The sequence below is a fragment of the Mercenaria mercenaria genome, chromosome 6 (assembly GCF_021730395.1).
Source record: "Mercenaria mercenaria strain notata chromosome 6, MADL_Memer_1, whole genome shotgun sequence".
Lineage (NCBI taxonomy): Eukaryota > Metazoa > Mollusca > Bivalvia > Venerida > Veneridae > Mercenaria > Mercenaria mercenaria.
This window is the reverse complement of record NC_069366.1, coordinates 70,527,660-70,545,926: the sequence shown is the minus strand read 5'-3', so window position 1 is coordinate 70,545,926 and position 18,267 is coordinate 70,527,660. Positions and strand designations below refer to the sequence as shown.

The following is an 18,267-nucleotide window of genomic DNA, read 5'->3' as shown; positions in this document are numbered from 1 at the left end:
AATTTCATATAGTGGGGGTTATGTCATGGTATAGGACTTGGATATTAAAACGGGGAGAAAATGTGTAGGTGGCACGGCTAGCTCAGTCGGTAGAGCATCGGAGCGGTATTCTGAGGCCCCGGGTTCTAGTCCCGGTTTAGCTTCCCATTTTTCTCACTCTGTGACACACATATAAAGTATGTTAATAAATAGAGGTAAGTGATATAAAAGTTTTAGGATAAATGAGAGAATGAATATTCCTACGACTTAAGAGCGTAACAGAAATTGAAGAGGATAGAATTTTATGTTGAAAAGTGCCAAGTTCCTGAGGCGGGATTCCAACTCGGATCGCACGGGTGAAAGGCCAATGCTCTAACCTCTGAGGCAAAGAGTCAACTCCCTGACACAGTTAGAGATTTTCTAACTTACAAGCTATGAGTAAGCAACCGTAACAATATATACTAAAAATCAAACAAGTCAAATGTATTAACAGACTGACAAAAAAATATGTCATTTACAGATATGTCCAACCTTGGAGAATATCACAAACGACAACCTCAATGACATTCTCAGTGTTCAAGGTAAATATGTATAGAAGAACTGATGGAAGTTCATTGACAAAATCTTAATATATGATAAGTTAACACTTTTTGCCATAGACGCAGTGCCTATGGGTTTTAGTTTTAATGATATTTCATACAGCTGTGCCTTATCTTGACAACATAAGAAACATGCGTGCACTTGGGGAAAACCACCGACCTCCGTACGCCAGTTTGACAGCTCTTCACATAAAAGAAGTGTATATGAAAGAAAACGAGGTTTTGAATACACAGCGATGATGGAAAGTAATTCATAGTCAGTTACCTTTACCATCCGTCCACGGAAACCATTCCCCTACCTCCAATTAAGCCGTTAGTGAGTGAATTAAGCATAAATAAAGGATTTGTTGCACAACGAACATAAAACTATCGTCGCAAAAAATGTTCTAAATGTAACAAAATAGCTGCGAATTTTACGTATGCTCACTTTGTTTATTTCTAGAGACTGTGTCGATATCAAGTAGCACGTATGGCAAGATGTCCGTAAATATGAAACTACTGTCTGCTTCTACTGGAACTGACTTCATTACAATGGAAGTGGAGGTAGGAAAAGAATAATAATGCCTGAACTCGTAATAAAAACAGTATATTGTATGCTAATTCATTATTTAAACTCAAGTAAGAACGCACAATTTTGATTTTATTTCTAATGTATGATCGCAGTTCTGTCTAAGGTCATTATAATAAATAGTGAGTTTAAAAGAGATTATTGATTGTAGGATTTGAGAGTTACTGCTGAATTTTCATAGAAGCGCAGTATGTTTCCAGTCAAATTTGAAATCTGATTTCTAGGAGATGTCTTGACAGCAAGTTTAAATTTATTGAACTAGACAAAAATCATCTGGTAGCTAAGGAGATTGAATCAAGATTTGTATTTGTTTAAGGTGACCGTAGATACAGAACGATTTGTTGGAGACATCCATTTTCCAGTATATGGTGAAAAACAAAGCACCCTTGATGCAGTCCTCTTGATTAACGATCAGCTCCTGAGTAAAGTCTGCGAACACACTATTCAAGACCACATATTTAAGAATTTTGTGTTCAATAAGACTGTAAATGAGGTAACAACATTTTTGTCAATGCTTATTGCAGGAAAGTAGATCGGACGTAGACATTTCATTTAGATCATTAACGTAACCGGTCACTTGCGTCTTCTGTTTGTTGAAAGTAATATCAATACTTTTAAAGAAAGATATTATGGTAGTGTTGCCTAATGTTGACAAGGATATTGCGTAACGATAATTTAGCATGTTAATTGTGATCCTTTTAAGTAATGTAACCAAAAGTCACACATTAACATTTTTTTTGCTTGTTTCAACTACCTTCTGAAATAATAACACGAAAATAATGATCAATTGAAACCAAACGACAATTTTGTGAACAATGTCAGGTTTGGTACACAGTTGAAGTCAATGAAGCGTCCATACAAAGCAGGGTAGTGTCTACAGACGAAGGAACTAGTGTTATATGGAACGTCACCATAGCCGTTTATACAAGTGACAACTGTATGGTTTATCAGCTAAAAATGGTTTGTATTTGTCATGGAAAATGTTTTTAAAATACAACTGTGGGTAATATTCGACATGCTAATTTAAAACACGTGAGTGAAATCAAGAGTATGATTTCTAGTGATTAATAGCACTGCGCAGCGCGAATTCTTAATACCGCGAATAAGTACGCTTTTTATCGAATTGCGATAACAAATACCGATAATCGAAAACAAAAGACACGAAAATTACCCTATAGTAATTTCTTACATTGATTTCAAAAATATGAATAAAACACAATTTGTTTTGTAGTTTATATAATTTGCTGTATATTATTGCCAAAAAGTTAGATTAAAAATGTTCTATTCTGATAATCTTGTTTAGTGTACTTATACATGAAATATCATACTATAATTTACGCGTTCCTAACAGGTAAGGTGTGCTCCAAATGAAGAGGTGCTAGAAACACGTTTTATCATACCATGATTTGTAAAAACACCATTGGCAGCCTATACTAAAATTTATTTGTACCGTTCCAGTACATTGTGTTCTATTTCTGTCTATTCTTTATTGTTATGTTTAGATTCCAGCTATGCGCTCTACCAGTATTTTACAAACAAGGTTAATCCATTGAAATAATTATCATTTGTCAGTTAAAGGGAAATCAGAATGTATAACATCATCATATAAGACAAACGTATGTAATCAGATCCAAAATAGACGACAAAAATCAAATACTGTGTTCTTGCAATGATTTATTTTCCTTTTTGAAAATGGTTGATCCGTTCAAAACCTAGGTCAGTAGATAAAATGGAGCTTTTAATCATGGTATTTTGCAGATATTCCATGCCTGCATAGTCACATGAAATGTCCCGTACTGGATTGTTATATAACACATCAATTCGCCAGTAAAGTCACTACTCGCAAAGTCAGTTCGTATGTTGACAGTACACATAAATTGATTGTGTATCATGTCAGGCATTCTGTAGTTTGATTTTATCGGTTTCACTGACGCACTATGTAGATTTGTTGCATCGTACATGTGTCAGAGGTATACTGCAAAATGCCGGGAGCATTTTCTAAAACTTAACAAAGATACCATTATAGACGCGATTGTTTCTTTATTTCAGGACAGCGTCATTCCGGTGGTGTTCGGCTTTAATGGCACGTTGATTGACATACACGCCGATAAAGACAGGTACTGCTATATATAATTTGAAGACAAGTGTCTTAAATTTAAGCCTCCATATTTGGTAAAGGTTGTTAATGACCTTTATCATTTCAATGTATATTTCTACACATTTTGTACTTTTGTCTTTAATGGTGTTATTATATACATAGTTTTACTTCGAGTCCGTTTTTTCCTTTTAGTTAAGCTCCTGTGAAACCAGTCGTTTTTAATTATTTAAACCTATTAGATTTTCTACCGCCTCGGTAGCCTAGTGGTAGAGCGTCCACTTCGAGTGCTGGAGGTCGTGGGTTCGATCCCCGGCCGCGTCATACCAAAGACGTAAAAATAGTACTAGCAGCTTCCTCGCTGGGCGCTCAGCATTAAGGGGATAGTGCTAGGACTGGTCAGCCCGGTGTCAATATAATGTGACTGGGTGAGGTATCATGCCACGTGTCTATGGTGTGATATTCCAGTGAGGCAGCACTATAAAGTTGGGCATTGTGCTCACTGCTACAAGTAGACACCGTCGTTTATATGACTGAAAAATTGTTGAAAAAGACGTTAAACCTGAACACACAAACACACACACACACGCACACAATATAGCAAAAGAATTAAACTGACCAAATTACATATAAAATACATGTCACAAACAGTGTTACTGTTCTTACCGTTAAGTACTGATAAGTTAATAATGTACAGACTTACTAATGTACAGAATGACTAAAATGATTCATATATTTTCGCAACGGGCGACAAAGGGTGTGGGATAATAACAGATTTATTAATCAGGTATGTTTTGGTTTAAGATTTCGTAGAGAATACATGGTGTCAAACTGGAATAAAGCTTGTACAGGAAGTGCGGGAAAAGTAAGTTTTATTCAAACAAACGTATAGTTTTAATCAGGGAAAGTGTACAGATCACTGTTTTAATAGAAAGCAACAAGATCCGATTTTTACACTTTATTTTCTGTCAGCAGCGGCTTTCATTGAATTATTAATGTTAAATTTACATATTCTGTAAAATTTAACTTGTTGTTGTTGTTGTTGTTAACGTCATCTTATATACTAGGTAAAATTATATAATGCTAATGGTATAGCAAACCTTTTACTTTATGGCAGAAAATTGAAAAATAAAAATCACGCATTATAGTTTGTGTTCATTACATTTATTACAGTATTCATTAGTCTTTGCGATGCTAAACAACAATATGATAGCTTTGAGTAAAGTGCATTAATGAAATAAGAAACAGTATTTAACAATAATAAAACTATGATAGTCCTGTGTTAAGAATATCTTTATGCAGTAAGAGATAGTACATAATACAATAATAAAACTTAGCCTTTATAGGGGTTCAAATATATTTAGGAAATGTACATACTTCAACAGAGCAATGCCATATATTTAAGTTCATTTATAAAACAAATGTCATAGCCTTCAGTAATTTACGAATGTAGTAAGAAATGCAACATTCATTTATAAAAACAATGTCACAGCCTATATGTATACAAGAAATGGGACATCCATTTATAAAACCAATATCATAGCCTTTAGTAAAGTACTGTTAGAAATGACAGTTGGAAAACCAATGCCATAGTCTTCGGCGATGTCCGAATGTAGTAAGAAATGGATCATCCGTTTCTAAAACCAAGTCCATAGCCTTCAAAAAGTACGAATGTAGTAAGAAATGGAACATCCACAGATAAAACTGATGTCATGGCCTTAAGTTAAGCATGAATGTAGTTCGAAATGGAACTAGCGTTCATTAAACCATAGTCATGGCCTACCGTGAAGAAAGAATATAGTAAACAATGAAACGTGCATTTATAAAAACAAATGTCGAGGCCTTCAGAAAGTGAAATTTAGAATGAAATGAAAATCCGTTTTTAAAACCAATACCATAGCCTTCAGTAAAAATGGAATGTAGTAAGAAATGGAACTTCAATTTTAGAAATCAGTGTTATATCGTTGGAAATGAAAGTTAGAAAGCCAATGTTAACAGCAAAGTAGGAATGAAGTACGAAATTGAACAATCATTTATAAATCCAGTGTAATCGCCTTCAGTAAAGGACAGATGTAGTAAGAAATAGGACATCCTTTTATAAAACCAGTGTCTTAGTCTTCTGTAAAATGTGATAAGCAAAATGCCTTCCATTTAAACAATCTATTCACGGTTTTCAGTAATTTCAGTAAAGCACGAATGTTGTAAGACAAGGATCGTCCATTTATAAAACGAATTACATAGCTTTTAGCATAGGACAAATGTAGCAAGATATGAAATATGAATTTATAAAATCAAATGTCATACATTCAGTTAAATAAAAATGTAGTTCGAAATGGTAAATATACTTATAAAACAAATGGCATAGCATTCAGTTAAGTAGGAATGTAGTAAGAAATGAAACACATTTACTAAACAAGTATCATAATCTTAAGAAATGGAACACACATTGATAAAACCAATGTCATAATTTTCAGAAATGGAACATGCATTTATAAAATCAGTTTCATAGCCTTCAGCAAAAAAGAATGTAGTAAGAAATATACCCTCCATTTACAAAACTTTAAGATTTATAAGATCAGTGTCAAAGTCGTAAGAAATGGAACTTTCGTTTATGAAACTATTGTCAAGGCCTACATGAAAGCAAGAATGCATTAAGGAACGAAACATTCCTTTATAAAAGTAATGGCATAGCCTTAGAAATGAAAATTCAATACAAAGAGCTTTAAATAATGTAAGGATGTAGTAAGAAAAGGAACATTCATTTATTATAGTTACGTCATAGTCTTTATTAAATACGAATTTCAAAGGAGTAAGAAACACTAATGCCATAGCTTTAAGTAATGTGCAAATGTAGTAGGAAAGGGAAGTTCCATTTAATGTGTCTACCCATGTAGTAAAGAAGGAATGTAGTAAGAAAGGACGTTCAATTTATTAAAAAGATGTTATATCCTTAGAAATGAAAATTCCAGTTAGCAAAAACTAATATCATACTATTCGGCAAAGTACTAATGTAGTAAGCAATGGAACATTCATTTCTCAAACCAAAGACGTTGCCTTAGTAAAGTACAATTGTAGTAAGATATGGAATATCCTTTTATAAAGCAATGTCATAGTATTTAGGAAAGTACGAATTCAATAAGCAATGGAAGTTTTGTTTTGAAAATCCAATGTCATAGTATTCAGTCGAATACAAAAGTACCTCAGTTTATAAAACCAAGTCATTGCTTTCAGTATAGAACGAATGTAGTAAAAAGTGGAAATTCAGATGATAAAACGAAATGTTATAGTCTTCAGTAAAGTAGGAATGTAGTAAGGAATGGAACTTCCACTGATACAACCAGTATATACAACCAGTGTCATAGCCTTCAGTAAAGTACCAATGTAGTACGAAATTGAATTTTCATTTATAAAACCAATGACGTAGTTTTTAATGAAATACGAATGGAGTAAGGCGTACTTTTGTTACTTTTCAAACAGCTGGACACCAGTAAGAAAGTGCAGAAGGACCTTCTACAAGAATTAAACAGCGAATTTGAAAAACGTCTGAAAGGTAATAGAATGATTCCCAACGTATGTAGAATGTTTTGTATCAAAACAGAAATCGTTCATGCAATTGAAATTCGTATAATAAGCACTGGATGCCGTTTGCTGTCAGTAAATTCATTATATAAGAATTTCCTTTTGTTGCCTAAAACGCAACCAAGCAAAATAATTTCAGACTCTTGTTCATGAGTAGTAATACAGAGTAGTAATGAAAAGAGGAACATCACTTAAGTCTTGAAACTGTATTTATTGTAGAATTTACTGTAGATTATTATTGCCTTAATATTTAACTACAATTTGCGAAAAGTGTGACAAATATTTTCCAAAAATATATATCGTATCTGTTCTTAAATGGCGAAATTACACACCAGGAGACACAATCTTTGTACCAATTTTCTCTAACTAGACAATATAAAATAAATATGACACCCAGAAATGTAGCAGTGTAGCAGGAATCGTAATTTAAGGTATTTGATCTATCTAGAGTTCTTTTCTTTGATGAAATAAGTCAAATGTAATATTATTATTTTACAGATAAAAGTATTGACTTTAAACTCCCAAAAGGAAAATGGTATGGATTTAAAGACCCTCGTATCAGGTCGTTGAAAGTACGTATCTTTTTCTGTTTGTTTATTTTAGGTCACATGGGTGTTGGCTATTGCGACCACTCGCTGTCCGTCAGCGTTCACACGTTTTAAGCGACATCTACTTCTTAGCCATTCAGCCTTTGTCAACCAAGATTCGCAAGATTTTTTTTGGAGAGGGACGGGTAGGGGTAGGGGGGTGGGGGATGGGGATTGATCCTCTTTTAAAGTTGTTCAAGAAAATCCATTTTATGCATGGCCACTGCTGCCAGACCAGGAAGATAATGCCATTGCACGTGTTATTACGCTCCAACCCTAAGTATACTTTGACAATCATGGTACATGGATGTAAATCATGCATTTATCGCCTAAAATGCGCAGTTCGGTAAATGTTTACTATACATGTTGAAAATAAGTGGTAATTTTTCTCCCATGGTGCATCAGTCACATTGTTTCTTATCGCTGAGAATCTCGGCGTATTTCATGTTTTCGTGAACGTTTAAGAACATAGATGAACTTCCCTATTGACCTGCCGGAGTACAAGACAATATTTTAAAGACGGCTTTCATTGGTTATTTTGTGTCTTGTACAAATGTGCACTGCCTAATCGTCTAAACCGGAATGTCAGAAAGGAAGTTCATTCCGGCTATTGAGACTCACGTTCACCATTTAGAGAATTGCTTTCAACATTTTGAAAGTGGAAGTAGAAGTTTAAAAATGTATATTTAACATGAGAGTCCAGTTTTCAATTATCACAGGTTTGTAATTCTTATGGCTGTGCCCACGTGTTTTTTTCCTTAGATAAGAAATCTTATGGAAACACACGATAATCAGTTATTTTTCCTGTTTTTACATTCGAAATGGAAAAGCGTTTGTAAAGGGGTACCGGAGGTAAACTGCCTTAATTATAAAGCTTTACATTTAACCAGCGGCAAGGACGTGTTCCTCTTTGGTGTATTGATCAAGAACGCAGGACAATTAAATTGCCGCGGCGGCCCTGATCCGATTCCCGGCTCGAGCGTGATATTTTTTTATTGATTTCACATTTTTTAAAGACAAGCTCTACGGAGAACTTTGACTATTTTGTTTTCAGAAATTTACGTAAGCGAGCTAGGGCCACCATTGCTCCTTTCTTTTGTCACTTTGAAACATTTACTGCGCAACTAATGTTTACAGAGAATTGAAGCGCATTGTGTTTCTCATACAGACATATAGAACAATCGCATCATTTTTATTCTCAAATCTAAAGTTTACGCTTTCAGGGTGGAATGGTGTTTTCGTCTTCACTGCGAGTTGGGGACAACAATCAAGTGACGGTAGAGAAACTGACACATGTCTACAATACACACTACGATTCAAAATTTACCAGTTACACATACAGTGATGGGGAGCAAGTTGACGTTAGAGGTCCTCCTGTTAGCAGTCCCAAACCTCCTGTTAGCAGTAGTGTGTTACAAACATATAGCCTAACTCTGACTGTACTTATCATTTTACTGATTATCATCCATTAATGCATTTGACAGTTTTTAGTATCTATTTGCCATTGATAAATTGTATCTTATCTGCCATTTCTGAAAGTGCGTGCGACCGTTACTTTCAAAGTTACGTCACTATTTTAATTTAAGTGTCGCCAAGGACTTTTTTTGTAGGCGGAAAACTGAGGTTGCCCCCGACTAGCACTGACGGCCGTCCATTATTTAATTAATACTCAAATAATATGACATATATTTAATTTCAAACTCTCCTGTCGAGTATACATTGAAATAACATCAGTTAAAATAATTATTTGATGCACCGCTTATTTTGGAAATAATACAAAACGTTCGCGATTTTCTGGGACAACCCTCATATTGTGAACATTATCCGGGTCAGGACATAACACTTCGTACTACAAATACATCATGAATCAGTTCCATTGAAATACATGTTTCTCTTTTTCTAAAGGTGCATATGTATGCCAATTAAAGTATATTTACTGGTTTGAACGTCCTGTTACTCTGACTTTAGAATGGTCTTATCATAAATGCTAAACATAGCATTCTATTCTTTCAACGGATATTCTTATTTCAAAATTCTTCATATATATATATATATATATATATATATATATATATATATATATATATATATATATATATATACTACACGTTTTTTATATGTCTGCCCTGATGATTATGATATGAAACCGGTAGGTAAACAGATATACAGATAGAGGAAACCCATTGGATGTTTTTCTTTTTTATTTGTTATATACTTTTCCAGCAGTAACGTTTAAGAGAGAGAGAAAGAGAGCAATCTTAAATATAACTGTTTCAAATATCATTTTTTCCAATTCTACGTAATTCAGAAAGTGTATTTGGAAGTAAAAATAATGTAACGCTTCGAAGCTCATTCGGCAATTTTAGGTTCGAACACTTACCCGAGCTTGCATGTTGTCAATACATGAAATAGAAACGTCATCATAAATGACTTATCAGCGAGTTAAATGTCTATACCAAATGTCATATATTTATATAAATTGTATTACCGTTTCGATATCTTGTGCCATAATGCATTTTAGGTCCTGCGATGCAGGAGTTAATGAAATTATAACTTGCAAGCCCAGAGCCTTACTTGCGTTACAAAAGTTTATTCTGCTCTGAAACTACTATAGCAGGAACTATTATGTTTTATGTGTCATGTATTGATATGTAGTATCAATCTAAAAGCCAGGTATCGAACTTATAATCTTGACCCTGTGGTTAAAACAAACCCGTAACAGGGGTCGTTTATGTAGTTCACGCACACTTATGTAAAAAGGGCTATGTTTTTTGAATCTGGCTTTCCCTGGTGAATTTTTGCCCGTGTTTGCTTTATACAGGAAAACCATTCTGCCTTTGCGACCAGCGCAGACCAAGATCAGCCTGCACGAATGGTCTACACTGTTCGCTATTCAGTCAGTAAATATTCATTGAACACCCCTTCAAATGATAAATGGTTCTGCCCAAATTGAATCATTGACTAGTCCACTTTAAACATTTAGCGAGCTAAAGGTTAAAATCACAATTGCTGAAGCTTTTAGATGTTCTATATAGCATAGTTTAATTTATTTTCATCACCTGAATAAATACTCAGTATTTTGTAAAAGCGACGCCTTCTGGTGTCATTTGTTTTATATGGATACATATGAAAATCTAACTGAGCTGTATTAAACTTATACAAATTATTAACCTGTATATATAGAGAGAAAAACGAAGGGCCAGCTAAACCAGTTAGTCCAGTAGAGCGTCAGATACTCATGGGCCTCTTGTTAGTTTATATACTATGGGTTTTTGTCACATTAATTCTATATAATGATCCTTTATATGTCTTAATTTTAGGCTTTGTTATTTGCTTTATTTGTGGGTGTACAATATATCAGTTCAGTTGACTCGCATTGTAGATTTTGTTTCAGTAATGTCAACAATGTTGATTGTATAATTGACGAGGTTCTTTAGACTGAAACTAAAAAATGCAAATAACCTGCAGGACTCGGTTTTGACTGATTTTGCATTGTCTTTAAAACAGCAGCGATTGTTGATGTTAATCCGAAAGCAATCACTGTGCGCATTTAAGCTGTTCATTAAATGTTATATAAAGAGTAATGCTGTTTTTACCTGTGGAAACCGCTAAATGCGTTTACGCGGAATTATTTGGACAAATGTAAGACAGGTCTAAACAAAGATGCTACTGATCGAGTTTGGTGATAATCGGTCTAGAAGTGGTTTAAAGTTGTGTTTTGTTTTTTTGTTTGTTGTTTTTGTTTTTGTTTTTGTTGTTTTTGTTTTGTTGTTGTTGTTGTTGTTTTCGTTTCTTAGCTCATGTCTTCCCATACTGTTTGGGTAAAGGATACCACTTTGTTAAAGAGGACTGGTAAATGAATAAGCATTTAGAACGGAAACATTTCAACATTCTAATGTTGAGTAAAGTATTTAAAAGGAATCCCGCTTCTTTTTGTAGGCGGAAAACTGATCGTGCCCAGACTAGCACTGACGGCCGTCCATTATCTAATTAATACATGTACTCAAATAATATGACATATATGGATGGATTTATAATGTTGGCAAAACTTGTGGTCCAACCCTTTTATATTATCGCACATTTGCAAAGTTACTGAATATTTCTTTATGTACAGTAGTATTATATATGTCTTGATGTAATGATAGTTTGCTGTTGTATATATATTTACATATGTATCTGTATATTATTGTCTTGATGTACATTTACCATAATGTCTTGTGTGATAATTACAATGAAATATGATTAAACTAAAAACATTTCAACAGAAAAATATCTGCAAAAATAGTTTGTTTTTTGGTAGAATGTGAATAAGACTTGCCAGTGGCGTATTTTGTATTTAACCCTATCTTAAACAGAATGTTTTACTTTTCAAGGGAAATTACCAGTACTGAAATTTAGATTGGTAGCAGTGAAGGTTTTCACCCTTTTTAAACACTGGCATTTTACATCAGCTAAGTTTAATCCACTAGTGTATTGACCTGTCAAAAATGATGCAAAAAGGCCGACATAATGTTGTAGCGGTTTCTTACAACATGCGATGGCTTATTTCATCAGATCCGCTGCCTTTTAAATCACTAAATTGAAGTGCTTGCTCTGTGGTATTTATGTTGTTAATGGATGTGTTTGAAACAAAATCTGTAAATAGAATCTGGAAAGTAGATCCCTCGGAAGCACCGAGAACAAGTCAAACAGTGAAAATTGCAGACTCGGTTTGACTGATTCTGTTCATGAGCAGTAATGGAAAATACAACAGTTCCCACGCACCCTAGCACCGGGTTAAGCAGTATTCAATCTTCAAATCTAAATGGAATTTAAATCAATGATTCCGAAGGACCAGAAAATATAACAACACTGAGATGAAGTTGGGGCGACTTTTTACGACCGCCACACAGTACTTAACACCCGCTGTTGTGAAGTAAATAAAATCTGGAAAGTAGATCCCTCAGAAGTTCAGATTTAGAGTTATAAATTGTAGAGAACGAAAGAAAAAAAAATATTTAAAGAATTAGCTATTTCGTCATCAGAAACAGAATAAAGGGTGTCTTCATTTTCAGTGAAGGTGTCTTGTCGCACTTAGCTGAATTTTCTTCGATAAGTATTTTGACCAGTGTTCAATGCTATAAGGGATTTGTAGTATTTATACCATATAGTCATGATTTGTAATCCATGCTGGATATATTACCTAACTGATGTTAGTTAAATTCAGTTTCAATTCTTCTTATGAAAAGTAACATTTTTCACTTTCGCCATTGTTCATGTGATAGGTCAATGAGCTGAAACTTGTGGGTCACTTACCAAGGTGTTCTGCTTGATGAACTTTTGGATTTTAACAAAACTGTGTGTAGCTCAAAGCGCAAGCAGTGCTTTGGTGTTATTGATTGCCAAATCTGAAGCTTTGGGGTCTATGTCATATGACGTTTTTGTAACGTTGTATTACTCGATGGTATAGCCAATTACTTGCTATGGAAGTGCCATTTTGAGTAATAAGACATTCTCGTGCATTAACTCAGTACAAAATCGGGCTATGCGTCATTTCATAGGTGCCTGGGAGAATTGGCAAGGCATTCATCTCAGGTTAAAGAGTTGAAGTCTGTCAGCAGTGGTATACTAGTACTTAACTGTAAAATTTTCACAGCATATAAAGCTATAAGTGGAAATAAGTGTAAAACTGGAAAAATGAGTTTACAAAAGGTGTATACAAATTAGGATTAACTGAACATTACAGTCAGTGGTAAAGACAGTCGTCTAAATCTTTTTGTGATTTGCAATATTGCACCTTTAATGCCATAGTATAGCATTGCATGGCGCAGCCTGTTTAATAGGAATACAAATTTAAATGGTAGAGCAGGAAACAAGTTAAGGACTAACAAGTTGATTAAGCAGGAGTTTTTAACTAAAAATCACTCGAAAATGCTCATGCCTTTAAAACGTAGGGCGGCTTTTGCTGAATCTAGATGTGGGATTTCCACAATCAGACTTGAAACTGGCCATTATGAGAACCTCCCCATTAAGAATAGAACTTGCAATGTTTGTAGGGAATCTGTTGAAAACGAAGTGTATGTAATACCTCATTGTTGCAAATTCAAGACAGCAATTGGTGAGTTTTTTTCAAGGGCAGGTCACTGTTTAGATATAGTTTTTCTGTTATAAAACTTTAATATTTTTAGAATTATAGCTAAGATGTTATATAGTCAGATTAGTATCAACTTTCATTTTTTTAATGCTTACAGATTATACTGGAATTTTAGGAATGTGTACTAGATTGTATTTTAATGTTTTATTTCAGAATCTGTTATAATTCAATATAATGATTGAAACTGGACGTTTTATGAATTTTATATTTGTGTGTATGTTGATATTTGTACTCAAATATTCTATAGTGAAAACGCTGTGTTATCAAAATATTTATTTTTATGCTTGCTTTTTCATATTATTTATTTTATTTCTTACTCGTTTAAAATAATTTCAGTCTGAAAAATTATTTTTGTTGATTACGCAGCCTTGTGTGTACGTCTATTATGCTTTCTTGATGTTTTACGTATTTTACAGTTGTACCATGACTTGTCTTTTTAGGGCGTACTGTTACAAAGTAGGTTGAAATACATGATTTTACCATGTCAAGAACTTTAGTGACAAAAATGGAAAAGCTTCCTCAACTGAATCATTTACAAGAAATGACCAAGTTATTGATCGTATACTTTGATTTAGTTCGTCACAATCTGCATTTTTGTAGTTCCAAACACGTCTCTTAAAAGGAGCACTAAATTTAAACTCAATTTTTATATGTGCATATGTGGCATAGTGATCACTTACAAGTCGGTCTGTTTTCAAAACTACCAGATTCATATGATGAAGTGTAATAGTATTCAGACAATACATCCTCCCGAATGTGCAGTATTACCTTTCCGGAAAGCATCGGTCTCTTGATCTGGAGGCCGGTTGAATATTCGAATACTAGTGAGAGCGTAATATGATCTCCAGTCTCAATAATTCTTTACCAGGATGGGAATACTGGTAAGAAATCCAGAAAGTATTCATCTTTCTCTGAAACTTGAACGTTTGGACTAGAATTTACCAACTTTTATATGGTTTCAAAAGAAGACGTGAGACAAACGTCCGCCAGGTAACAAGTAGTGTAGCACATGGGTGTTTTCACGTGATTTTTTACCGATATGCGATTGGCTTATCGCATTTATGAAACGCCGTTTTTGCAATATAGCTGGCATAGATAATGTGACCAGTTGAGCTTAACGTTGCCTTTATACATGAAAGGGAAATATAGTTATTTTTGCTCAAAACAATACCTTTCAGAATTAAGAAATACATATTTCATAGATCTACTTGTAAAACATGTAGGATGGAGTAATATTTCCTACATTTAAGCGTAATGGTATAATAAAAAAACAAGCACGCTATTCACCCATAAGTTAGGCTGAGTGGTCATACATACATCCATAACAATTTCTGGTCTGTAAGAGTATAACTTCTGGCCGCAGAAAATCTTTTGACTTGGCATTTAGTTGAAATGTATTGAGGACGACTGTTATGGCGAAAGAATCATATCCAGGGATGACAGCAAACAGGTCAAGTTCAAATAAATAAAGAAGTTGGTACACTTGTTTTGCTTCCATCCCTCAGTTCATGGATAGTACTTCTTTTAAGCAGGTATACATCGCCCTTTATATTCTGACTTCCTGCGGCTCTGCATTCCTTGCAAGCTCTATTGCTTCTTCAAAGACGTTTCCAAGCACTATTTAATAGGGAGGCAAACCTCCTATCATGCCAACAATATCTGTACCCGATATTAAACCAGTCTGCAAACTTAGTTCAGTGTTCATACCAGTAAGACTGTATAATAAAATCTGTAAAAAGATCCTTTGGAAGCATAGAATGCAACCAAGAAGAAAAATAGCAGACTCGGTTTGATTGAGTCTGTTCATGAGAGGTAATGAAATGTGCAACACCTCTCACGCCCCCTAGCACCGGCTTAAGCGGAACTCTATTACACATATGTTGAATTGACTCCATGATCCCAAAGGACAAAAGTCAAGTTGCTGTATTAACTGGTTCATACAGTGGTAGAAGGTGTTAAGATATTGCGTTGATATGTCTGATGACAGAGGTAATGTTGGCCACTCCGCATGCTAACATATAAACACTTTCTTTTGTCTCCATCTCGGCTTTCGACTTTGCTTTCAATTTATTTGCAACCTATAGAGGAACGTTTTGTTACAACGATGCGTTCATCTTTTCATTCAGATCTATCAATTCCGTTTCCTGGCCTGAAATGTAAGATGACATAAACGTGACCAGAATGTTAATCTTAAGCCATAATCTGTCTTGTGCCGTAATCGGCATGGTAGCTTTGTGTTTATTTAAGTCTATTAACACATTGATATATAATTTTTCACATTTGTTAATCTTTGAAAAAAAACCATAGCTCTAGGTATCTGGAAATCGAAATCCAGACTCAGACAAAGTTCTTGCTGTGCTGATCAGACAAGACAAGATCGAAATATCTAAGAATTGCATATTTCTAAACATTTTGATTAACAGATTCTCGTAATAACTTTTCTATTTCAGCCAGTGTTATTATTTTATATGATGTGTGGCTATCGTTTTACCACAAACACATTCAGGTATTTTTGCCTGTCATGTGCATTATATATAATGTTTCATACAGCAGAAATTATACTACTATTTCTTTCTTTTATTTGTCATTATTAAAACAGCATTTTGTTAATATTTATTCTTTGACTATGTTTCTCTTCTAGTTTTTTCTTCTAGTTAGATCTACATTTTTTGACTTTGCAATTGTATTACGCATATGTCAAATATATTTCCGTAAACCACTTTTGATTGTATTTTCGTAATATTTATAATGTCCCTTCGTGGTTTAAAATGTTATTTACAACGTATAACTGATACACTTAACCTTCACATTTTGTTTAAAAGAAAATATTTTCAAAACACATTCTGGGTCATTGTATCAGTAGCAATATCAGAATTGCTGTTTCAATCTGTAGTCGTTTCAGATATTCAAATATCAGGAAAACTTTCTTGTTTTAATGGAACATATAAAATTTACATATACATGACACTCTACAGTACTGTTATAATCTTCCTCCGTCGTTTAGCTGTGTAGTATAGGTTTTAATTTTATTATATGTTCTAAAAACAAGAGATCACAAAGTGATCTTGGCGCCCACCAATGAGTCATTTTTGAATTTCCAAATTTCAAGACTAGCTCAAGGTCAAAATCAAGGTAAATATTCATTTCGGTACACAAAACTGTACATGTGGTCCATGCATGTGGTCCAAATATGAAAGCTGTAGCTTGAAAAATGTGAAAATAGGTCACTAGTTCAATTTCAATGTCAAAGTTCATTTCGGTACACAAAACTGTGCATGTGTTTGAAATTTGAAGGCTGTAGCTTGAGAAATGTGAAAGTAGGTTCTAGGTCAAAATCAAGGTTGAATTTTTTTTGGAACACAAAACTATGCATGTGGTCCAAATTTGAAGCCTGTAGCTTGAGAAATGTAAAATAGGTCACTTGGTCAATCTCAAGATCAAAGTTCATTTCGGTACACAAAACTGTGCATTTGGTCCAAATTCGAAGGCTGTAGCTACAGAAATGTGAAAGTAGGTCACTAGGTCAAGATAATGGTCAAAGTTCATTTCGGTAAAAAGCAACTATGCATGTGGTCCACATTTGAAGGATGTAGCTTGAGAAATGTGAAAGTAGGTCACTAGGTCAAAATCAAGGTCAAATTTCATTTTGGAACATAAATCTATGCCTGTGGTCCCTATTTGAAGCCTGTACCTTCAAAAATGTGAAAGTAGGTCACTAGGTCAATGTCAAGGTCAACGTTTATTTCGGTACACATACCTATGCATGTGGTCCAAATTGAAGGCTGTAGCTACAGGAATGTGAAAGTAGGTCACTAGGTCAAAATCAAGGTCAAAGTTCATTTCTGTACACAAAACTGTGCATGTAGTCCAAATTTGAAGGTTGTAGCTTGAGAAATGTGAAAGTAGGTCACTAGGTCAAAATCAAAGTCAAAGTTTATTTCGGTACACAAACCTATGCATGTGGTCCAAATTGAAGGCTGTAGCTACAGAAATGTGAAAGTAGGTCACTAGGTCAAAATCAAGGTTAAAGTTTATTTCTGTACACAAAACTGTGCATGTAGTCCAAATTTGAAGCCTGCACCTTCAAAAAAAGGTCACTAGGTCAATGTCAAGGTCAATGTTTATTTCGGTACACAAACCTATGCATGTGGTTCAGATTTGAAGGCTGTAGCTACAGAAATGTGAAAGTAGGTCACTAGGTCAAGATCAAGGTCAACTCATGTCAAGGTTCATATAGCCGCTCAAAACTATACATGTGGTCCAAATGTGAATGTTGTAGGTTATGGACAAGAAGATTTTTAATGTTTTCCCTATAAAAGTCTATATAAAATATGTGACCCCCGGGGCGGGGCAATATTTGTCCCTAGGGGGATAATTTTAACAAACTTGGTAGAGAACCACTAGATGATGCTACATTACAAACATCAAAGCCCTAGGCTTTGTGGTTTTGGAAAGGAAGATTTTCAAAGTTTTTCCATATATAGGTCTATGTAAACCATGTGAACCCCAGAGCGGGGCCATATTTGTCCCTAGGGAGATAATTTGAATAATCTTAGTAGAGAACCACTAGATGATGTTACATGCAAAATATCAAAGCCCTAGGCTTTGTGGTTTTGGACAAGATTTATTTCAAATTTTTCCCTATATAAGTCTATATAAACCATGTGACTCCCGGGGCGGGGCCATATTTGACCCTAGGGAGATAATTTGAAAAATCATGGTAGAGG

At 34.4% G+C, this 18,267-nt stretch overlaps 1 protein-coding gene across 3 annotated transcripts in view; it reads left to right on the top strand.

The window, feature by feature from the left end:
• The window catches only part of LOC123548655 (uncharacterized), a 28,184-nt gene extending 11,923 nt beyond the window's left edge, over positions 1 to 16,261 (top strand). For all 3 annotated transcript variants that reach the window (XM_045336122.2, XM_053546273.1, XM_045336125.2), the window contains 9 exons: positions 500 to 560; positions 1,021 to 1,121; positions 1,463 to 1,639; positions 1,969 to 2,106; positions 3,196 to 3,263; positions 4,046 to 4,106; positions 6,719 to 6,791; positions 7,319 to 7,392; positions 8,631 to 16,261. In XM_045336122.2, the coding sequence (XP_045192057.2) occupies positions 500 to 560; positions 1,021 to 1,121; positions 1,463 to 1,639; positions 1,969 to 2,106; positions 3,196 to 3,263; positions 4,046 to 4,106; positions 6,719 to 6,791; positions 7,319 to 7,392; positions 8,631 to 8,879 (1,002 nt within the window). In that variant the 3' untranslated portion in view covers positions 8,880 to 16,261. The remainder of the gene's footprint in view (positions 1 to 499; positions 561 to 1,020; positions 1,122 to 1,462; positions 1,640 to 1,968; positions 2,107 to 3,195; positions 3,264 to 4,045; positions 4,107 to 6,718; positions 6,792 to 7,318; positions 7,393 to 8,630) is intronic.
• Positions 16,262 to 18,267: the final 2,006 nt, after the last annotated feature.